Source organism: Camellia sinensis, chromosome 13 (assembly GCF_055761805.1).
Source record: "Camellia sinensis isolate YWXY chromosome 13, ASM5576180v1, whole genome shotgun sequence".
Classification (NCBI taxonomy): Eukaryota; Viridiplantae; Streptophyta; class Magnoliopsida; order Ericales; family Theaceae; genus Camellia; species Camellia sinensis.
Genome location: NC_138973.1, coordinates 1102641 through 1121936, shown reverse-complemented (window position 1 = coordinate 1121936; position 19296 = coordinate 1102641). Strand labels below are relative to the sequence as shown.

Below are 19296 nucleotides of genomic sequence, written 5' to 3'. Positions count from 1 at the left end.
TGTATCCTAGCCCTGTCTTCAGTGGAATGAGTTGGTGGAACATATTTCAAAATATGTTAAGGGTAAATCTATTGGTGCTATTATTTCTAAACTTGTGTTTACTTGCGCTGTCTACCAGTTATAGCTTGCTAGAAATAATAGGACCTTTAATAATGATATGTACCCTGACGAAGTGGTTATAAAGAGAATTATGGATATGTATAAATATCCTATAAGTGGACAATGTTGACAATTTGTGCTCAAAATCAGTGGAAATGAATGGACAATGTTGAGGATAGGATATTTACTATTACTTGTATCATATACTTCACTGCCCAGGTTGTTTGTTTTGTGGTAATACTATTGTTTTATAAAATTTTAAACCGCCAATCCGATTCGCATCCATCCACCAATCCGCTCAATTTGCATCCGCCGGATTGGCGAATGGATGGTGGATTAAAGGTTCCGTAGCGGCAACCTACCCTCGCCCACCTCTATCATATGTGTATGTGGGTAAGACCTTTTAAATAATATGATTAGTGTCATGTAAGATGTTATATTAAATGTTATCAAAATGTTATAACCTTAATATTTTATTCTATTTGATTTGAAAAGTGGATAAATATTTAATTATTATATAAGTCAACAAATCTTGCAATTTCTTTTAATTCATTGCCATGGCACCTATCATATTATTAAAATGAGTCGCATCAAATTTTAAAATTTTAATATTATATATCACATCAATTAATAAGGAAAATACATAAAATTTATTAATTTATGTAATATTTTCCATCTACAAATCTTGGTCTCAACATTGGGCCATGCCAGAAAAATAGTGTTTAAGTCTGCTCGTGTTAAGCTCAATGAACTTTTTTTTACAAGCTATTATTCAAAAAGCTTGATCTAAACAGACTTGAGAGCAGACTGACAAGCCGTCTCACATGAACCAATGGGCTAAGTTAGTCTCATGTTAACAATTGAACAAAAAAATAATAATATTTCTATTTACGCCACCCTCTTACATTCACAATTTTTTCTTTTTTTAATTACAATTTAAACCTTATCTCCACCAGCCATCATTACTATTACTATCGCTTACAATTTTTCCTTCCCATCCCCGGCAACTTTGCCACCTTCGACCATGAACCTCTTGCCCCTCTAAACACTAATGTTTGAAGGACAAAAGAATATTAAAAGTTTAAGTCTATTTTTATCTTTCCACAATAAGTGAAAATTAGTGTGCTAATGTCTTCTCACTCATCGTTCCTCACCTATAGAGACATTATTTATGCTACTCCATTTATTTTCTTCTCTAAGAAAAAAAAATTAAGAAGATATAATTATAACTATAGACTAACTTCAATAGTCAATGTCACAATTCCTTTTCAACCTCACATGTTTTGTTTTGTTTTGTTTTGATTTTTTTTTTTAATTTTTAATTTTAAAATTTATATCTTGCCTATCATATGTAATTATGTGTATAAATTTCAATGGAACAACTTAGATGGAATATCCACTTTGGAAGACAAAATCTTCCCTATCCCATCTGGCTCCTAGGGTTGTTTGTTACCCACAACTTACACGTGTATAAAGAACTGCCATCCCCACCCCACCCAATTCTTTCGTAATAATGATGATTTAGTACATTCTCTGCATCAAACTTTTCGTGTAAACTGAAACATTGTGTTAATGACACCAACATAATTTAGAAATACATTATTTACTAGTTTTCTATGTGTTAAAAAATTATAAATGTGATATAAATAATTAAATATAATATTTCAATAAATGAGAAATTGTGAAAGTATAATAAAGGAGAAATTAGGAATATATTCTTCTATACCTACTGCCGTTCTATTTAATCTGTATATTGTTGATTGATTGAGATTTATTTGTGTTATTTGATATGTTGTTTATCAGTGAACCATTGACTTTTTAATTTTTATTTTATTTGCTTGAATTAGTCAGTAAAATTTGATTGACTCGTACAGTTTCATGAACTTTGATCAATAAAATTTCTTTGACAAAAGTCATTAAAACTTCACTGATTTCATGCAATTTTACTAACTTGGGTTAATGAAAGGGTTAGTGAAGTTTCATTGACTTTGCTCAGAGAATTTTGTGTGTGCTAGCACTTAAATTCTTATTGACTTAACATAGTGAAATTTCACTGTCTTCCAATTTTGTAAATTTTATCTATTAATTGATTTTATTTTATTTTATTTTTTTATTTTGGTTTTAGAAACAATAAAATTTCACTTTGCTGGAGAGTTACCTGAAATGGTCATCGAGAAATTTCAATTCATTGGAGAGCTTTAGAAAAATGATCACCGACAACCGACGATACTCACCGAAAATTTTTTATCAATGGACGACAATGGTGATCAGAGAGAGGTGGTCGCTAGCAATGGTAACCGATGGTCATTGGTAGCGATGATGGTTGTACTTCAACTAGCAAGTATATTTTAGTTGTCTTTAAACAAATAAAATATATTGACTCTGGAGTTGAATAAAAAAAAACTCCTATAAAAGATTATTTTAAAATATAATTTATACTTTCAATTAAAATGCTACTAAAAATGACACATGGTGACTTTTCAAGTAAGTCAAAAAAGATATAATTTTATTTATATATTATATGATAAATGATTTATGTAAAAACATTTTTTCTCTTTTTATTCCAAGTTCTTTGTTTGGGTGTGAAAGTAATAAATTGAGTGGTGATACTATGATCACCTTAAATTGAAATGAAAAATAGAGGTATGGAATCAGCTGAGCTAGCAATAAATAAGGGGGGTCAACTTGTTAACTTGTTGGACAGGACTTTAACTTAAGATTTTCGGCTTTACATTGAGCAGGCCTTTTAGGGCCAATCTAGCTTAAGCCAATGTGACCCTTACTTACGGTCTTGTTTGGATTAACTGTGAGTGTGTCATGTGATATGTGATGCAAGTTTGTCCAATAATATAAAATAATTTCTTAAAAAAGAGTAATATTTTAAGAAAATATTTTTGTTGAACAAAATTTTTCATAAAAACTTTTAGAATTTGTAGAGATAGCATTTGAAGCATTATGAATATGGAAGTGGGTTAAGGTTGGGGTGTGTGATGGAAGCATGCATGTTGGTAGGCGTGCTAAAAACTTGGTGGGATGAGGAGTGGGGAGAGAGAGAGAGAGAGAGAGAGAATTTTAGAAGAAGAAGAAGAAGGAGAGGAGGGAGGCAGCAGCCGGCAGAGGGTGTTGTGGAGGGTGGGTGGGTAGGTGGGGGAGAGTATGGGACCCACGCCTCTCAACCTAGCCCAGCAGGAGGGAAGGGATGCTCTCCTGTCTGTCTCTTTCTCTGTTTCTTGGGCGTGAGGAGACTCCACTACATATCCATCTATGTAATCTCAGTATCTCTATTTATTGTGGACAATCCACTCTCTCTCTCTCTCTCTCCCCATTTTATGAGACCTTCCCATCATATACTCCATTTTCTCATTTTTTGTTTTGTTTTGATTTTTTTTTTCTTTTTGTTTTTTTGGCATAAAGCTGCCTGCTCAACTGTTACATCCATGCCAATTTACCAGTCTATCTTGATGCAGTAGAACAAATCATACAAGATTAGATATCATTCTGGTAGATAAACAAAATCCTTAAATCCACAAGGAAGAAAAAAAATTCAAGAACTGAGTTATATTATATCAATGATCATTTGCCTTAAGGCATACATGCGTATTTATAATAAACTGAACCCTAATTAAATAAAGAAACAAGGAATTAGGATAATTTCTGACTAGATACGAAAATAAACAAAAAACTGCTAAAAATAGAAAATATGAGTCAAGTCCAAATCTGCATACTAGGAAACAATAGAAATGCGCCAAAACAGACAGCGCTAAAAACAAACTTCCCAAAATAAAGTTATTCCCAAAATGAAACTTTCTTAAAACGACAAAATTGCCAATTTGAAGGCTTAAACGAAGGAATTTAGCTAAAATCCACCGTGCATCATTGTTGAGAACGAAAATGATTCTGATTTAAAATGTCGTTTTCGATCAGATTATCAAATTTGAGACAATTCCAAACTCGTCTCAAAAGTGTCGCTATTGCTCTCAATTTAGTTTCTTTCTTGCCTTTTGTCGATCCAATTATTCCAAGAAGTTTTCGGCTACTTGTTCTACATCATGCCCTCTTGTTCTAGCAGAATACCCCTCCTTCCAAATATTCAAAATGCATTTTGCTTCCTTTTCTTTTCTTTTCTTTACTTTGCAAAGTGTAGGTTTACACTTTTCTTTTTTTCAGATTTATATTTGAGTTAGTGTAATTGTTAAATCACATATTCCTTTAGACAAATAAAACTTTGTTCTATTTTTTAAAGCTTATTTCTTGATTACCCAAAGAAATGAAGCAACAATTTTAGATTGCAGACATATTATTTTTTTCTTAAGAGTTTAAACTGTCACTTTTAGTTTTACTTTTCTTTTTCTTTTTTTTACAAGGAATCTCACTAAACTATTATCTAAGTCCAAAAGAGGTTTGAATTTACAGTTCATTCTGGAGTTCGTCCCTCTAATTGTCGATGGCACAATTAATAGCTACACAATTGCTAAGAATGTAGATGGAAAAAATAAGGAGTTTCTAAATGCACCCACTAATCAAATCTCTACACCTATTTGTACAACAGTTGTATAAGTGTTACAAAGCATGTGTTATATGTGTAGGACAATCTTCACTGTATTTAAAAAGATTTAATTCTGTTGTGTACAAAACAACAACCAGAATATAAAGAAATAAAGAAAAGGAGAGAATATATTTGATTACAAAAATCAAACTCGAAATAAAATAAATAAATAAAAAACAGATTTTATTTTGTTACAAAAACAAAATTAAAATCTGAATAAATAAATAAATAAAAACAACACTGATAGTAATTAAATAACTTACTTGATTTAATTTCTTCGAATTATTTTTCTGATCAAGTCCAGTGTTTAACACTGTCTCCTTAAGACAGATTCGTCCTCTCCACGGTGCTTTCAGAATTCGGACGTCTATCTCCCAGGATGAAATGATCTTCCACAAACAATAGCAGCACTACTAATTGTTTGCCTTACGAACACACTAAGTGTTTACACTCTTTCTTTTGAAAAATAAAATGCAGCAAGATGAAGAATAGAAAACAGAAGTGAAATACGAAATTTCTGAATGCAAAATATCAAATGAGGGTGGTCCTATTTATAGATGTGAAGGTGGCTCTTCATTTTGAATTAAACAGGTATGTAACTCTTGGTTTTGAATTGAACAGGTATCATACCTGTTGGGTTTTGAATTCAAACAGATTTGAATCAATTCAAACAGATAGTAAAACGGGAAGGGCCCTGTTTGGGTGTGCATTAATTCCAAAACAGTTTATTTCTGTTTGAAACCGGGAAGGGCCCTGTTTGGATGAACAAATAATCCAAACCAATTTAATTTGAATTATGGATTTTATTTTAATAAAAAATAAAATTAAATTCAAATGTTTTTGGCCCAAAAAGATTAGAAGCCCAACCCAACCACACACCACGCACCCGCGCCCAAGCCCAGGCCCAGGCCAGCCCGCCCGACCGGACGGACGGCGGCGGCGGCGGCGCGCGCGTGTGTGGTGATTTTTGGGTCCAATGGGTCTAGCCCATTTTGCCCATAACCTCTCCCTCTAAAACACTTGGGTACCCCTTGGGGCACACCCCAAGTATCTCACCCTAAGCCTTATAAACCCTTTCAAAACCTCCCACCAAATCAATGTGGGACAAGCCAATTTACAACCTTAAGGAATTTCCACCAAAACTCCATTTCCATGGAGCACACTTTGGCTTCAATTTCCCATTCACTCGGTAATGGTTTTGAGCAACCAAATATACCACGTGAATCACAACGCGGCATAGAACGCGTTACCACTTTGACCCGAGTAAATCGACACTCGGGGCCCACCTAAAAAATAGACCAAACTTGAGGAAAAAATAACCATTTCCAACAATCCCCCACATGAATGGAATTTGATGACAACGGAAATGCAACAATATGCAGACTTAACGAAAGAGTATAAGTCGAAAATATCTTGCATCAGGATAGGTAGTTTTCGGCTTTGAACCTTCCCTAGTGATAACCTATCGGACTTACTGGCTAACCAATGGACGCGATGCCTTGAATTGTTCAGCCGTTTGTGTAAGCCAAGACAATAGATTTCACACAAAATATCTTCTAACACATCGTGGTTCTCACTGTTGTGTTCATTTTGGCCTTGAACGCACCTGGTTTTCATAAGTGTTTCTAGAGAATTTAGCCTCTTCATTCTCATAGAACCGGCCCCAGTTCAACACTCATATAGGTGATTCTTATTGTGAGTATCTCCTTATACTCATCTTGATTTTTTGCCTTAATCAAGATATAAGTAATCATTAAAAGCAAAGCTAATCCTTATACCCCTGCATACAACATATGTTGCAGATATCACTCTCACCATAGGAATGGGTAGGAATTTTAATCCCTTGGTGATTTCTGGCGAGCCATACATAACTTAGTTGTCCCTTTGAACTTAGTTCTTGGGATCTCCAGTCATATAAGTAGGGTTACCATTATGACGACTCTTATGTAATAGGCTTTAATCTCATCCCCTTTGATGAACTATACACTAGCTCTTTTGTCAAACCTTTTGTTAACGGATCCGCAATATTCTCTTTAGATTTTATATAATCTATTGAGATTATTCCGTTTGACAACAATTGCCTTACGGTATTATGTCGACGACGTATATGTCGTGACTTACCGTTATACATGTGATTCTGTGCCCTGCCTATTGCAGATTGACTATCACAATGAATGCAAATAGCTGGCACAGGTTTTGGCCACATTGGAATGTCTTCTAAGAAGTGACGAAGCCATTCTGCTTCTTCACCTGCTTTGTCTAAAGCAATGAACTCGGATTCCATTGTGGATCGTGCGATGCAAGTTTGTTTCGTGGACTTCCAAGAAACAGCAGCGCCTCCTAGAGTAAAGACATATCCACTAGTGGATTTTGAATCTTTAGTATCCGATATCCAATTGGCATCACAATAACCTTCGAGTACTGCTGGATATCGAGTAAAGTTCAAACCATGATCACGAGTAAATCTTAGATATCTAAGAACTCGAATGATCGCTTTCCAATGGTCTTCTCCAGGGTTACTAGTGTACCTACTCAATTTACTGATAGCATAAGCTATATCAGGACGAGTACAATTCATTAGGTACATTAGGCTTCCAATGATTTGGGAGTATTTTAACTGAGACACTGCATCACCTTTATTTTTCGATAAATAAAGACTGATGTCTACAGGTGTTCTAGCTAAATTTAAATCATCCTTGATAAATTTATCAAGAATTTTCTCAATATAATGAGATTGAGATAATGCATATCCGTCAGATGTTTTAGTAATTTCCATTCCTAATATAACATCTGCGACCCCCATATCTTTCATATCAAATCTTTTGTTAAGCATCTGCTTAGTTGATTTGATCATGTTTTGACTGCTTCCAATGATAAGCATGTCATCCACATAAAGACAAACTATGACATATCCTTGGTCAGTGTTTTTAACATAGACGCATTTGTCACATTCGTTTATCTTAAACCCATTAGTAAGCATTGCATGATCAAATTTTTCATGCCATTGCTTAGGTGCTTGTTTTAATCCATAAAGGGATTTTACAAGTCGACAAACTTTCTTTTCTTGCCCTGATACTACAAACCCTTCGGGTTGTTCCATATAGATCTCTTCATTTAGATCACCGTTTAAGAAAGCTGTCTTAACATCCATTTGATGTATTTCTAAATTAAACAACGCTGCTATAGCAATAAGCATGCGAATGGATGTTATTCTTGTCACAGGGGAATATGTGTCAAAATAGTCCAGACCTTCCTTTTGTCTGTAACCTTTAACAACAAGTCTTGCTTTATACTTGTCAATTGAACCATCTGCTTTCATTTTTCTCTTGAATATCCATTTATATCCAAGAGGTTTAGAACCTGGTGGAAGATCCACCAATTCCCAAGTATGATTTTGCATAATGGATTCAATTTCATTATTAACAGCCTCTTTCCACAAAGGTGCTTCAGGACCTGTCATTGCTGCCTTAAAGCTTTGAGGTTCATTTTCTAACAAGTATGTCAGAAAATCTGGACCAAAGGATTTTGATGTTCTTGCTCTCTTACTTCGTCTAGGTTCATCATTAGTTAAATCCTGTTGGTCAAGACTATTACTAGTCTCTTGTGTTTGATTGTCATTAGTCTCTTGACTTTGTGTACAATCATAAGTTCTTTTCTGTGAACTTAATTCCTGTCCTTTCTTGTAAGGAAAGACATGTTCAAAAAACACAGCATTCCTTGACTCTATAATAGTGTTCACATTTATATCAGGTATTTCTGATTTATAAGTCAGAAACCGATATGCACTACTATTCTGAGCATAACCAATAAACACACAGTCTATTGTTTTTGGTCCAATCTTAGTCTTTTTAGGAACAGGTACTTCAACTTTTGCCAAACACCCCCACACTTTTAAGTATTTGTAGGAAGGTGGTCGACCTTTCCACAATTCATAAGGAATGCTTTTGGTTTTCTTGTGGGGTATTCTATTAAGAACATAATTAGCAGACAATATTGCTTCCCCCCACAAGTTCTGTGGTAAGCCTGAACTTAGTAACATGGCATTCATCATTTCTTTTAGGGTTCTATTCTTCCTTTCAGCAATTCCATTTTGCTGTGGAGAATAAGGGGCTGTAGTTTGGTGAATAATGCCATGTTGTGCACAAAATTCATTTAATGGTGCATCATATTCACCACCCCTATCACTTCTAACCATTTTAATGGTTTTACCAAGTTGATTTTCAACTTCTGTTTTGTAGAGTTTAAACATTTCTAAGGCTTCATCTTTACTTCTAAGTAAATAAACATAACAATATCTTGTGCAATCATCGATAAATGTTATGAAATACTTTTTGCCACCTCTAGTTTGAATAAACTTTAAATCACATACATCAGTGTGAATTAATTCTAGAGGTTCGGTTTTTCTTTCAACCGATTTAAATGGAGCCTTAGTTAGTTTCGCTTCTACACAAATTTCACATTTATGATTAGGATTAATTTCAAACTTTGGTATATAATCTAAACCAATTAATCTACGCAAAGCATCAAAATTCACATGTCCTAATCTACCATGCCATAAATTTGACTCAAGAATATAAACAAAAGATGTGTTATTCTTATTCATAGCAACTTTCGGTACAACTGTCATTACATTTAACTTAAAGAGACTATCACTCATGTATCCCTTACCAACATACATACCACTCTTTGTTAATACAAACTTATCAGACTCAAATACAAGCCTAAAACCATTTTTACTTAACAAAGACCCAGAAACTAAATTCTTCCGGATGTCAGGTACATGTAGTACGTTGTTGAGGGTCAGTTCTTTCCCTGATGTCATCTTCAAGATTACTTTCCCTTGTCCAGCCACAGTAGAAGTAGAAGAATTTCCCATGAAAAGTTGTTCACCATTTGCAGCCTCATTGTAGGTAGTGAACATCTTCTTGTCCGCACATATGTGACGAGTTGCTCCAGTGTCAACCCACCACTCTTTGGGATTTCCAACCAAGTTAGCCTCAGACACCACAGCAGAAAGGTTGATGTCATTCACTCCGTCAGAGATGTAATCCAATTCTGTTACATTGGCCTGATTGGTGGTCTTCTTACTTGTACTTCCATGATTCTTTTTAGGGCGGCGGCAATCAGAAGCTCGATGTCCAGTTTTGCCACAGTTATAGCATTTTCCTTTGAACTTCTTGCTACTATCGCCTTGTTTAGGACCATCTCCAGTAAACTTTCTCTTTTTGTTATGTGGTTTATGAACTTGTTCAACCACATTTGCCTTGGACTCAATGGGATTTTTCCCATTCCTCTTTTCAGCCTTTCGGTTATCTTCTTCAATTCTTAACCTTACAATCAATTCATCCATAGTCATCTCTTTGCGTTTATGTTTTAAATAATTTTTGAAATCTTTCCAAGCCGGTGGTAACTTTTCCACTAAAGCAGCGACTTGGAATGACTCGCTAAGAGACATACCTTCTGAATGAATATCATGCAAAATTATTTGAAAACTTTGAACTTGAGATATTACCGTTTGGGAGTCTACCATAACAAAGTCCAGAAATTTACCGACGACAAATTTCTTCGTGCCGGCATCTTCTGTCTTGTATTTCTTCTCCAAAGAATCCCACAATTCTTTTGCTGTTTTCAGAGGACTGTATACATTATACAGCATATTGTCAAGGCCATTTAGGATGCAGTTTCTGCATAGGAAATCTGAATGTTTCCATGCATCTACAGCGGCAACAACTTGCCGATCACTTTCACCCTCTTTAAGTGCTGGAGCCTCTTCATGGAGAAACCGGGCCAAATTAAGAGTTGTAAGATAGAACAGCATCTTCTGCTGCCATCTCTTAAATTCGGTACCATTAAATTTTTCCGGTTTTTCTCCATGATTGATTGGTACATGAACATGGTTCTGGATAGGGACCGATGTAGGTGTAACAATAGGAGTACCACTGCCAGATGCAGTTTCAGTTGTAGTAGCCATAATCTTTGATTTACAAAAATCAGAAAATATTAAAACACAAATTAATTTTCTAGTTACTAAAACCAGAAAATAATTATAACAACAAAATATTTTTATTTTCCTTGTTACTAAAACTTGAAAAATAAAATATCACAAGAATTTTCTGTAATACCAAATAATATTCTGAATTGTTAATGACACCAGTATCGTACTACTAGTAGTTGTCAAAGAAAAGAGACAGTATATTACTACTATCTGTCAAATAGCATAAATCACTATTTGTTTTTCCAACCAGAATATTAATTTGAAAACACAGAAAATTAAATACAATGAAGATACCCAAAAAAGGAATCTGTCTTAAGATTGTAGGACAATCTTCACTGTATTTAAAAAGATTTAATTCTGTTGTGTACAAAACAACAACCAGAATATAAAGAAATAAAGAAAAGGAGAGAATATATTTGATTACAAAAATCAAACTCGAAATAAAATAAATAAATAAAAACAGATTTTATTTTGTTACAAAAACAAAATTAAAATCTGAATAAATAAATAAATAAAAACAACACTGATAGTAATTAAATAACTTACTTGATTTAATTTCTTCGAATTATTTTTCTGATCAAGTCCAGTGTTTAACACTGTCTCCTTAAGACAGATTCGTCCTCTCCACGGTGCTTTCAGAATTCGGACGTCTATCTCCCAGGATGAAATGATCTTCCACAAACAATAGCAGCACTACTAATTGTTTGCCTTACGAACACACTAAGTGTTTACACTCTTTCTTTTGAAAAATAAAATGCAGCAAGATGAAGAATAGAAAACAGAAGTGAAATACGAAATTTCTGAATGCAAAATATCAAATGAGGGTGGTCCTATTTATAGATGTGAAGGTGGCTCTTCATTTTGAATTAAACAGGTATGTAACTCTTGGTTTTGAATTGAACAGGTATCATACCTGTTGGGTTTTGAATTCAAACAGATAGTAAAACGGTTTTAACAGGGTGTGCATTAATTCCAAAACAGTTTATTTCTGTTTGAAACCGGGAAGGGCCCTGAAAAAATAAAATTAAATTCAAATGTTTTTGGCCCAAAAAGATTAGAAGCCCAACCCAACCACACACCACACACCCGCGCCCAAGCCCAGGCCCAGCCCAGCCCGCCCGCCCGCCCGGACGGACGGCGGCGGCGGCGCGCGCGCGTGTGTGGTGATTTTTGGGTCCAATGGGTCTAGCCCATTTTGCCCATAACCTCTCCCTCTAAAACACTTGGGTACCCCTTGGGGCACACCCCAAGTATCTCACCCTAAGCCTTATAAACCCTTTCAAAACCTCCCACCAAATCAATGTGGGACAAGCCAATTTACAACCTTAAGGAATTTCCACCAAAACTCCATTTCCATGGAGCACACTTTGGCTTCAATTTCCCATTCACTCGGTAATGGTTTTGAGCAACCAAATATACCACGTGAATCACAACGCGGCATAGAACGCGTTACCACTTTGACCCGAGTAAATCGACACTCGGGGCCCACCTAAAAAATAGACCAAACTTGAGGAAAAAATAACCATTTCCAACAATATGTAAATAAAAAAATATAAAAATTAAAGAGTGTATTTAAAAGCACCCAAAATGAAGTGCTCATTTGGTTGTTAAGTTACCTTTAAAAAAAAAAATGATATTCATACACTAATTTTTTGTAAAATTTAAGAATAGAATAATATGACAATAACATTTTTGTAATCAGGAATCATGCATTTTGATTTTCAATAAATAGATATAAATGAGACACGTCATTGTGTTTAAAATTTTCATATAAAAAATTTATTTGTATAACATTACAAATGTGTGATTTGGTCAGGGTTCATTGTAATGGGCCGGTTCACAATTATTTAGAAGGCCATTGCTATCTAAAAAAGCTATTCTCCTCACCTTTCTCATTTTGGGTCTCCATCTACATTACAAGTCAATGAAATTAATAATAATAATAATAACCCTTGAGAGCATGACCTCTCAAACAGAGGGTCAAACCTTTTTCAATAAAATTTTATAATCCATTATCTTCAAAAAGGTCTCACCCACACCTATTATATGTCTTTATTACTTAGTATTATATAGATTACATAGATTTGAACGGCTAAGAGTGACTTGTTTCATTTCATTAATTCATTAATTTCAAACAAAGACGACGTAACACAATTGGGATTACTATATTTTCAATTATAACCTATAATGACACCCAAGTTGTTGTGCAAAATAAATAACATATTGTATCAACACTATGGAATCTCAGTTAACTACACCTACACCCATATCTATGGGCACACATCTACGTTATATACAAGTAACCATCGATGGGTGCACACGTCTACGTTACATAGAATTACTAGATATGAAGAACAATCTTAGAAAAGAAAAAATAATAATAAATACATAATTTGTATAAAAAAAAACTCTCACAAATAAACAGGAAATAAAACTCACATGAATGTGGAGCTATTCAAACAACTAGCCTCCTAATAAGATACATACGTTCTAATCAAACAAATTATTTCAGGTGGTTAGGCACTTTCGATTAACACATTTAGGTACTATTTAATGTAATATCATCATATATGATATTAAAAATATCAGTAAATATCTCGACATAACACACGTAATTAATGACATGTAAGATATCATATCTTGTTATAATCAAATGTATTTTACTTTAGCATTATTGAATATTTTGTTAGATCTGACTTGGGTCATTTTATGACTATTGACTTTTACTTTTATATTTTATACTTTATACCCAAAAATATCATATATTTTTAAATCAGTAAGATTGAGAAAATTAAATGCAATGAAGCAAACAAACCATGATGTACTTCAACAATAATAATGCAAAGTGCCCAAAAAAAAAAAAAATCAAAAAAGATAAGGAGATTACGGAGAAAAATAGTGTTTATTTATTTTTTATTTTTTTAATACAAGTTAAAAAAAGAAAACATGGGATGAAGTAATTATCAAGAAAAGGAGGAGTAGGAAAGAGGGGACAAACTCATGTCAATTTTTACACCTTTTATTTCTTTTTTTTTCTTTTTTTTTTTTTTTGGTAAACAGGAACTAAAATAAATTAAGTAGGACAGTACAAAGTTCTGGGATAACTAATCCTGCGAGCATCATCATACAATTGATTAGCAATACATGGTGGAGCAAAATCAAAAATATGTAAGGTATCAGTTGTGGGAGAGGCTTGATTTGCTAGAATATCCGCGCAGCTGTTTCCTTCGCGGTAGATATGATTAATCACTTGGACTCCCAGCTGCTGTAACAGGAACCTGCAGTCATGGATTAAATTACTCAAGTGATGGTTAGCATTTTTACTACCCATGATGAGTTGTTTGACAAGCAAAGAGTCGGTTTCCACTTCAATGTTTCTGTAACCTTTATCGAACGCCAAATTTAGGCCATCTCAGAGTGCCCAAAATTCGGCTTCTAGACTTGAAGCAGTTCCTATGTTTCTGCAAAATCCAGTAACCCATTGGCCCCATTTATCTCGGATAATTCCTCCACCAGAAACAGGCCCCGGACAGCCCTTGGCTGAACCATCAGTGTTCAGTTTGTAATTGCAAAGATAGGGAGGGTGCCAAGAGATAAAATGGGTGGATTTTGTTCTGGTAGGTTGGAATAGGGTGGAGGTATGCTGCCATTCAAGGGCCAAGGAAGTGATAAGTGAAGGGTTAAAAGGGGTAGGGTTGTTTGGGGAGAAACAGTGAGAGTTTCTAGCTTTCCAAAGGGACCAACAAGTGATTGGGAAAATAATGGACCAAGCAACATTGGTGGAATGAAGTACTGCGGATTGACAATTTGTGCGGACCCAATCAGTGAAGGCAAGGTTGAAAGAGTCCTTGAGAAGTGGAGGAATCCCAATGGAGTTCCAGTGATCTTGTGAGCTTGGGCAATCTCTAAGGATATGGCAAGTGGTTTCAGGAGCAAGCGAACAAAGGGGACAAGTATCATCCGAGGTGATGTTTCGACAGAAGAGTAGGGATTTGGTGATGATGCGTTGATGAAGGCATAACCAAAGAAAGTGGGTTATTCTGGGGCTAGCATGGATGCGCCAGACCCAATCCCAATTGGATAAAGGGGGGGATATGATGAAATCTTTTGAAAGGAGGTAGGCAGATTTTGATTGAAAATCACCATTCACAGAAAAATTCCAAATAGCTTGATCGTCACCTGAAGAAAACTAAGGAAGAGTGATACTTTTGATTTTGTTACCAATGAATGGAGGGAGGACAAAGGAGATTTTAGAGAGATCCCACGAATTATCACACCAACAGTCACTAATTTTCAAGGACACTTCATCCCTAGTGAGAGGACCCGATATGACATTCCTAAGTAAACCAATGCCCACCCAGTTATGCAACCAAAAGGATGTGGTTAAGCCATTCCTAAGGAGGGTTTTGGTTCCTTTTTCAATAATATTGTGACCTTTATGGATACCTCTCCAAGTTGGTGAAGCTCTAGTGGGTCTAAGGTTGGGATTTTTATATTTGGCATTAAGAACCTTAACCCACAAGGCATCTTTATCACGTTGCAAGCGCCAACCTAGTTTTGCCATCGCAACACGGTTAACAAGGTTGGATTGCCTAATACCCAAACCCCCGAAGTGTTTAGGTTTGGTCACAGTGTCCCAACTAATGGCATGGATTTTGCGGATCACAGTATTTGAACCCCAAAGAAAGTCCCTATTGATTTTGTCAAGAGCTTTACAAGTGGAAATGGGGAGATAATTACATTGCATAATGTAAGAGGGAATGGCGGCATTAACAGCTTTAATGAGAGTGGTGCGACCAGCGTTTGATAATAATTTGCTCTTCCAACCACTAAGTTTGGACTGAATTTTTTCAACGAGGAAGTGGTAGGTGGCTCTGTTGGGTCTGTTATGAAAGATAGGGCAGCCTAGATATTTGCCAAGATTAGTGGTTTTTGGGATTTGGAGAGTGAGGGCAAGGTGATCTTGGATTTCGGTATTGAGGTTGGTTGAAAATAAGACTTTTGATTTAAGGAAACTAACTTTCTGGCCTGATTGGGTACAAAAGTCTTGCAAAATATTTTTGATGCACTCACAATTGCTTTTAGTAGCTTTACCAAAGAGGATGAGATCATCCACGAAGAAAAGATGGGATAGTTGCGGACCACCCCTACTAAGTTTGATTGGAGCCCAGAGATTTTCATCACAAGCCTTGTTGATGGTAATGGAGAGGTATTCAAGGCAGAGAATGGAAAGACAAGGTGATAAGGGATTGCCTTGACGGATACCTCTAGTGGGTGTAAAAGAATCAGTCAAACCACCATTAAACAAGATAGCAATGGATGATGTGGAAACACAAGACATGATGAGGATGATCCAGAGGGGGGGAAAGTTGAAGAAGGTTAAGACTTGTCTAATAAAACCCCATTCAAGACGGTCGAAAGCCTTTTCGAGATCTAACTTGATGAGCATGTTTCCGGATTTCCCTTTTTTGGATTTGAATTGATGGATACATTCTTGAACAATGATGACATTGTCAGTTCCTTTTCTGCCCGGAATGAAACTTGATTGGAAAGGACTGATGATGTCATTCAAAAAGGGGCGAAGACGAGCCACAAGGGTTTTGGTAATCACCTTATAAATAGTGTTACAAAGCCCAATGGGACGAAATTGAGTGATGGTTTCAGGGTGGTCAGATTTGGGGATAAGACACAGAAGGGTTTGATTAATTTCAGGTTGGATCTTGCCAGTGACGAAAGCATCTCTCACACAAAGGAAAACAGAGGTGTTTATGAGATTCCAACAGCGTTGGAAGAAAGCTGGGTGGAGGCCATCAGGGCCAGGAGCTTTCCAGGGCTTGAAAGTACGAAGAACAGACCTAATTTCCTGCAGCGACGGAGGATTTCAGAGAGAACAATGAAGAGTGTTATCAATGGTGGGAAAAGTGAGGGTGGTTTGAGGGAAAAGATTTTCAGAGATACTAGAAGATGTGAAGAGGTCCTTGAAGTGAGTTACAATAACCTCTTTAATCTGACCCTCTTCGTACAACCAGCTGTTGTTTGAATTTTTTAGGGCAAAGATTTTATTTCTTCTGCGGTGGGACAGAACAGAAGCATGAAAAAATTTTGTGTTTCGGTCGCCATCAAGAGTATAGTTAATTCTGGCTTTGAGGGCCCAAAAATCTTCCTCCATTTTGAGAATACCATTATAGTCATTGATGAGAGATTTTTCAAGATCAAGGAAGAAGGGATTTGAAACAGAGTCAAGAGATTTTTGAACCCCAAGAATCCTAGCAGCAAGTCTTTTTTTTCGAAGGAAGATATTACCAAAAGTGGTCTTATTCCAAAGAGAGACTCTATCTTTAAAATCAGAAACACAGTTGGTGTAAGGGTTAGTGGGATTGCTCCAACTTTCTTTGACAACACAACAAAGATGGGTCAGAGAACCAAATAGACTCAAAGCGAAAGGGCCGGACAGTTCTACGGAGGTGAGGATTTAGATTGAGGAGAATGGGGCAGTGATCAGAGTGGATTCTGGGGAGGTGAAAAATTGTTGTGTCAGGGTGTAAAAGGTGCCAATCATTGTTACAAAGAGCACGGTCAAGCCGCTCTCTGATGATTCCACTAGCTTGTCTAAGGTTGGTCCAAGTGAAACAGGGTCCAGAAAAACCCAAGTCCATAAGGCCACAGTGATCTATGCAACTTTTGAATCTCTGGGAGCGATAAGGATTAATGGCTCGCCCACCAAATTTATCCGCATTTGAAAGAATTTCATTGAAATCACCCACTATAAGCCAAGAAAAGTTGTGGTTATCAGCAAAAAGCTTAAGGTTATCCCACAAGTCTCTTCTTAGGTTAAAGTGAGGACTTGCATAAATAGCAGAGAAAAACCAACTAGCAGAATTTGAATGTACCTGAACAAAGGCGTGGATTTCCTGCTGAGTCACAGAGAGGATGTCGCAACAGACTTCAAGATGATTCCAGAGCAGCCAAATGCCGCCAGCAAAGCCAACAGGTTCTGAGATTTCAAATTTGGGGAAGCCAAGGCTTTCACAGATTTCTCTACCTCTATCCCCACCAATTCTGGTTTCAGTGATAACAACCAGGCAAGGTTGATGTTCATTCATCAGGTTGTGAAAATGTCTTCTAAAATGGGGGTTAGCTGCCCCACGGCAATTCCACAATAGGACTTTCATTGGAGACTTAAACAAGGGAGGGTTGGGGGGTTTCCCCCAAGTTCAGGTCCGCCTGCGAAGACACCCATCCTGGGTCCAAGCTGGTTTTCTTCTTCCTATTCCAGTATAGGGTTAGGCAGACTGAGTGTTCTAAAGCCCAATTTACGGGCGTCGTGTAAGATTTGGCGATAACGCGAAGGCGGAGGAGATCTGGTTCTGCTAGGATTTTCTCCACTTTGGGAAATTGGCTTGGGAGAATGAACTCCCTTGGGATGGTGAAGAGACGATGAAAGTCCAGCGGTGGGGATTCTGGGATAGGAAAGAGAGTCTCCACAACTAGGTTGTTCTGGAAACTTTGGAGATTTGGGAGAAATTGGGTAGGTTGGGTCACAATCTGGTTCAATTGAATCACCTGTGGAGGGAAATCGGAGAGATGGGTGAAGGGTGTTGACAGGTAAGTTACCACCACAGTTTGGCGATGAAGATATTGTGCTGGAACAGGGAAGAGAGGGGAGAGGGTCATCCAAATGTTCATTACTTCCAGATCGAACCACCCCAAGATGTGGGTGGGATCCCTTTGAATCTCTTAGATCAGACGATCGTCCACCCTTTGGTAGTGACCTCCTGTCATCATGTACCAGCCCTGTTGGCTTTGTGAGTCTGTGGTGGTAAAGCAAAAGGGAATAGCCACATCTGGGGTTGAGTTTAGGAGAGAGGAGTGTGGTTGGGATGGGCTCCTCCGGGTCAGTGCGTGGTTGCGAAGGCGAGGCATGGGTTTGGTTTGGGCTGTTAGGGGTTGGGGTGGGGGTGGGGGTGAAGACAGGGGCAAGAGGGTTTAAGGAAGAGGGGAGATCCATCGCAGGGGTCACTGGGTTTGCAGAACTCAACAAATCAGAGGGGATAACTTGTGCAGAGTTCTAGGACAGAGAGGAAACTGGGATGAGGGGCGTAGACAGAGAAGGGAGGAAAGGTGTAAAAGGTAAAACGTGTTTGGAGAGATTGGGGGAGGTAGATGGGAGGGTAGGGGGACAGCTGGGGTCGACTGAAGATGAGGGTTGGTGTCACGACCCGAACCCGCCCCCGTGGGTTAAGGACGTAACCGGCCAGTACTCATGAGATTACCTACGGCCTCATACTGTTGTAAACGTATTTTAACAGAGTTAATGGGGGCCAAACGGAAGCAAAATTAAAAACTTTGTCCATAGAGCCGTGCTTATATGCACATCAAACAAACCACACTCAGATACGTTAATAACTCACATCAAAAGTACGGTTTCACAAAATTCATTATAGACAGGATCGTCCAAAACGAGTCAACCTATAACAGACTATGTATAGACATGCACTAGGTCCTTGCCAATAAGACAAAACATAGGTACATAGTAAAAGGGCAAGGATGGTCTCATGCGCGAGGCACAAGGCTGACTCTCCCAAAACTCCTATTGTTTCTAGCAGACTTCACTGGGGCTGGGTTTGGACTTCCCTTGGCTCACCTACAAATACAT

The 19296-nt window shown here is 36.9% G+C and overlaps 1 protein-coding gene across 1 annotated transcript; it reads right to left on the bottom strand.

Annotated features, from left to right (window-relative positions):
• Positions 1–14052: 14052 nt before the first annotated feature.
• Positions 14053–17812, bottom strand: LOC114289680 (uncharacterized). Its single transcript, XM_082902778.1, has 4 exons — positions 17101–17812; positions 16633–17030; positions 14922–16503; positions 14053–14819 (listed from the first exon to the last, which is right to left on the bottom strand). The coding sequence occupies exons 1-4, from the start codon at positions 17810–17812 to the stop codon at positions 14053–14055; spliced, it is 3459 nt and encodes a 1152-aa protein (XP_082758904.1).
• Between the last annotated feature and the right edge of the window lie 1484 nt (positions 17813–19296).

What these genes read in the sequence shown, in the direction of transcription:
- LOC114289680 (XM_082902778.1), bottom strand. Translation starts at nt 17,812, where the DNA reads ATGAAAGTCCTATTGTGGAATTGCCGTGGGGCAGCTAACCCCCATTTT. An exon ending in CAATCTAAATCCTCACCTCC is followed by an intron (nt 17,031 to 17,100) that starts GTAGAACTGTCC and finishes GTGTTGTCAAAG; the next exon opens with AAAGTTGGAGCAATCCCACT. An exon ending in GTCCTTGAAAATTAGTGACT is followed by an intron (nt 14,820 to 14,921) that starts GTTGGTGTGATA and finishes AGTTTTCTTCAG; the next exon opens with GTGACGATCAAGCTATTTGG.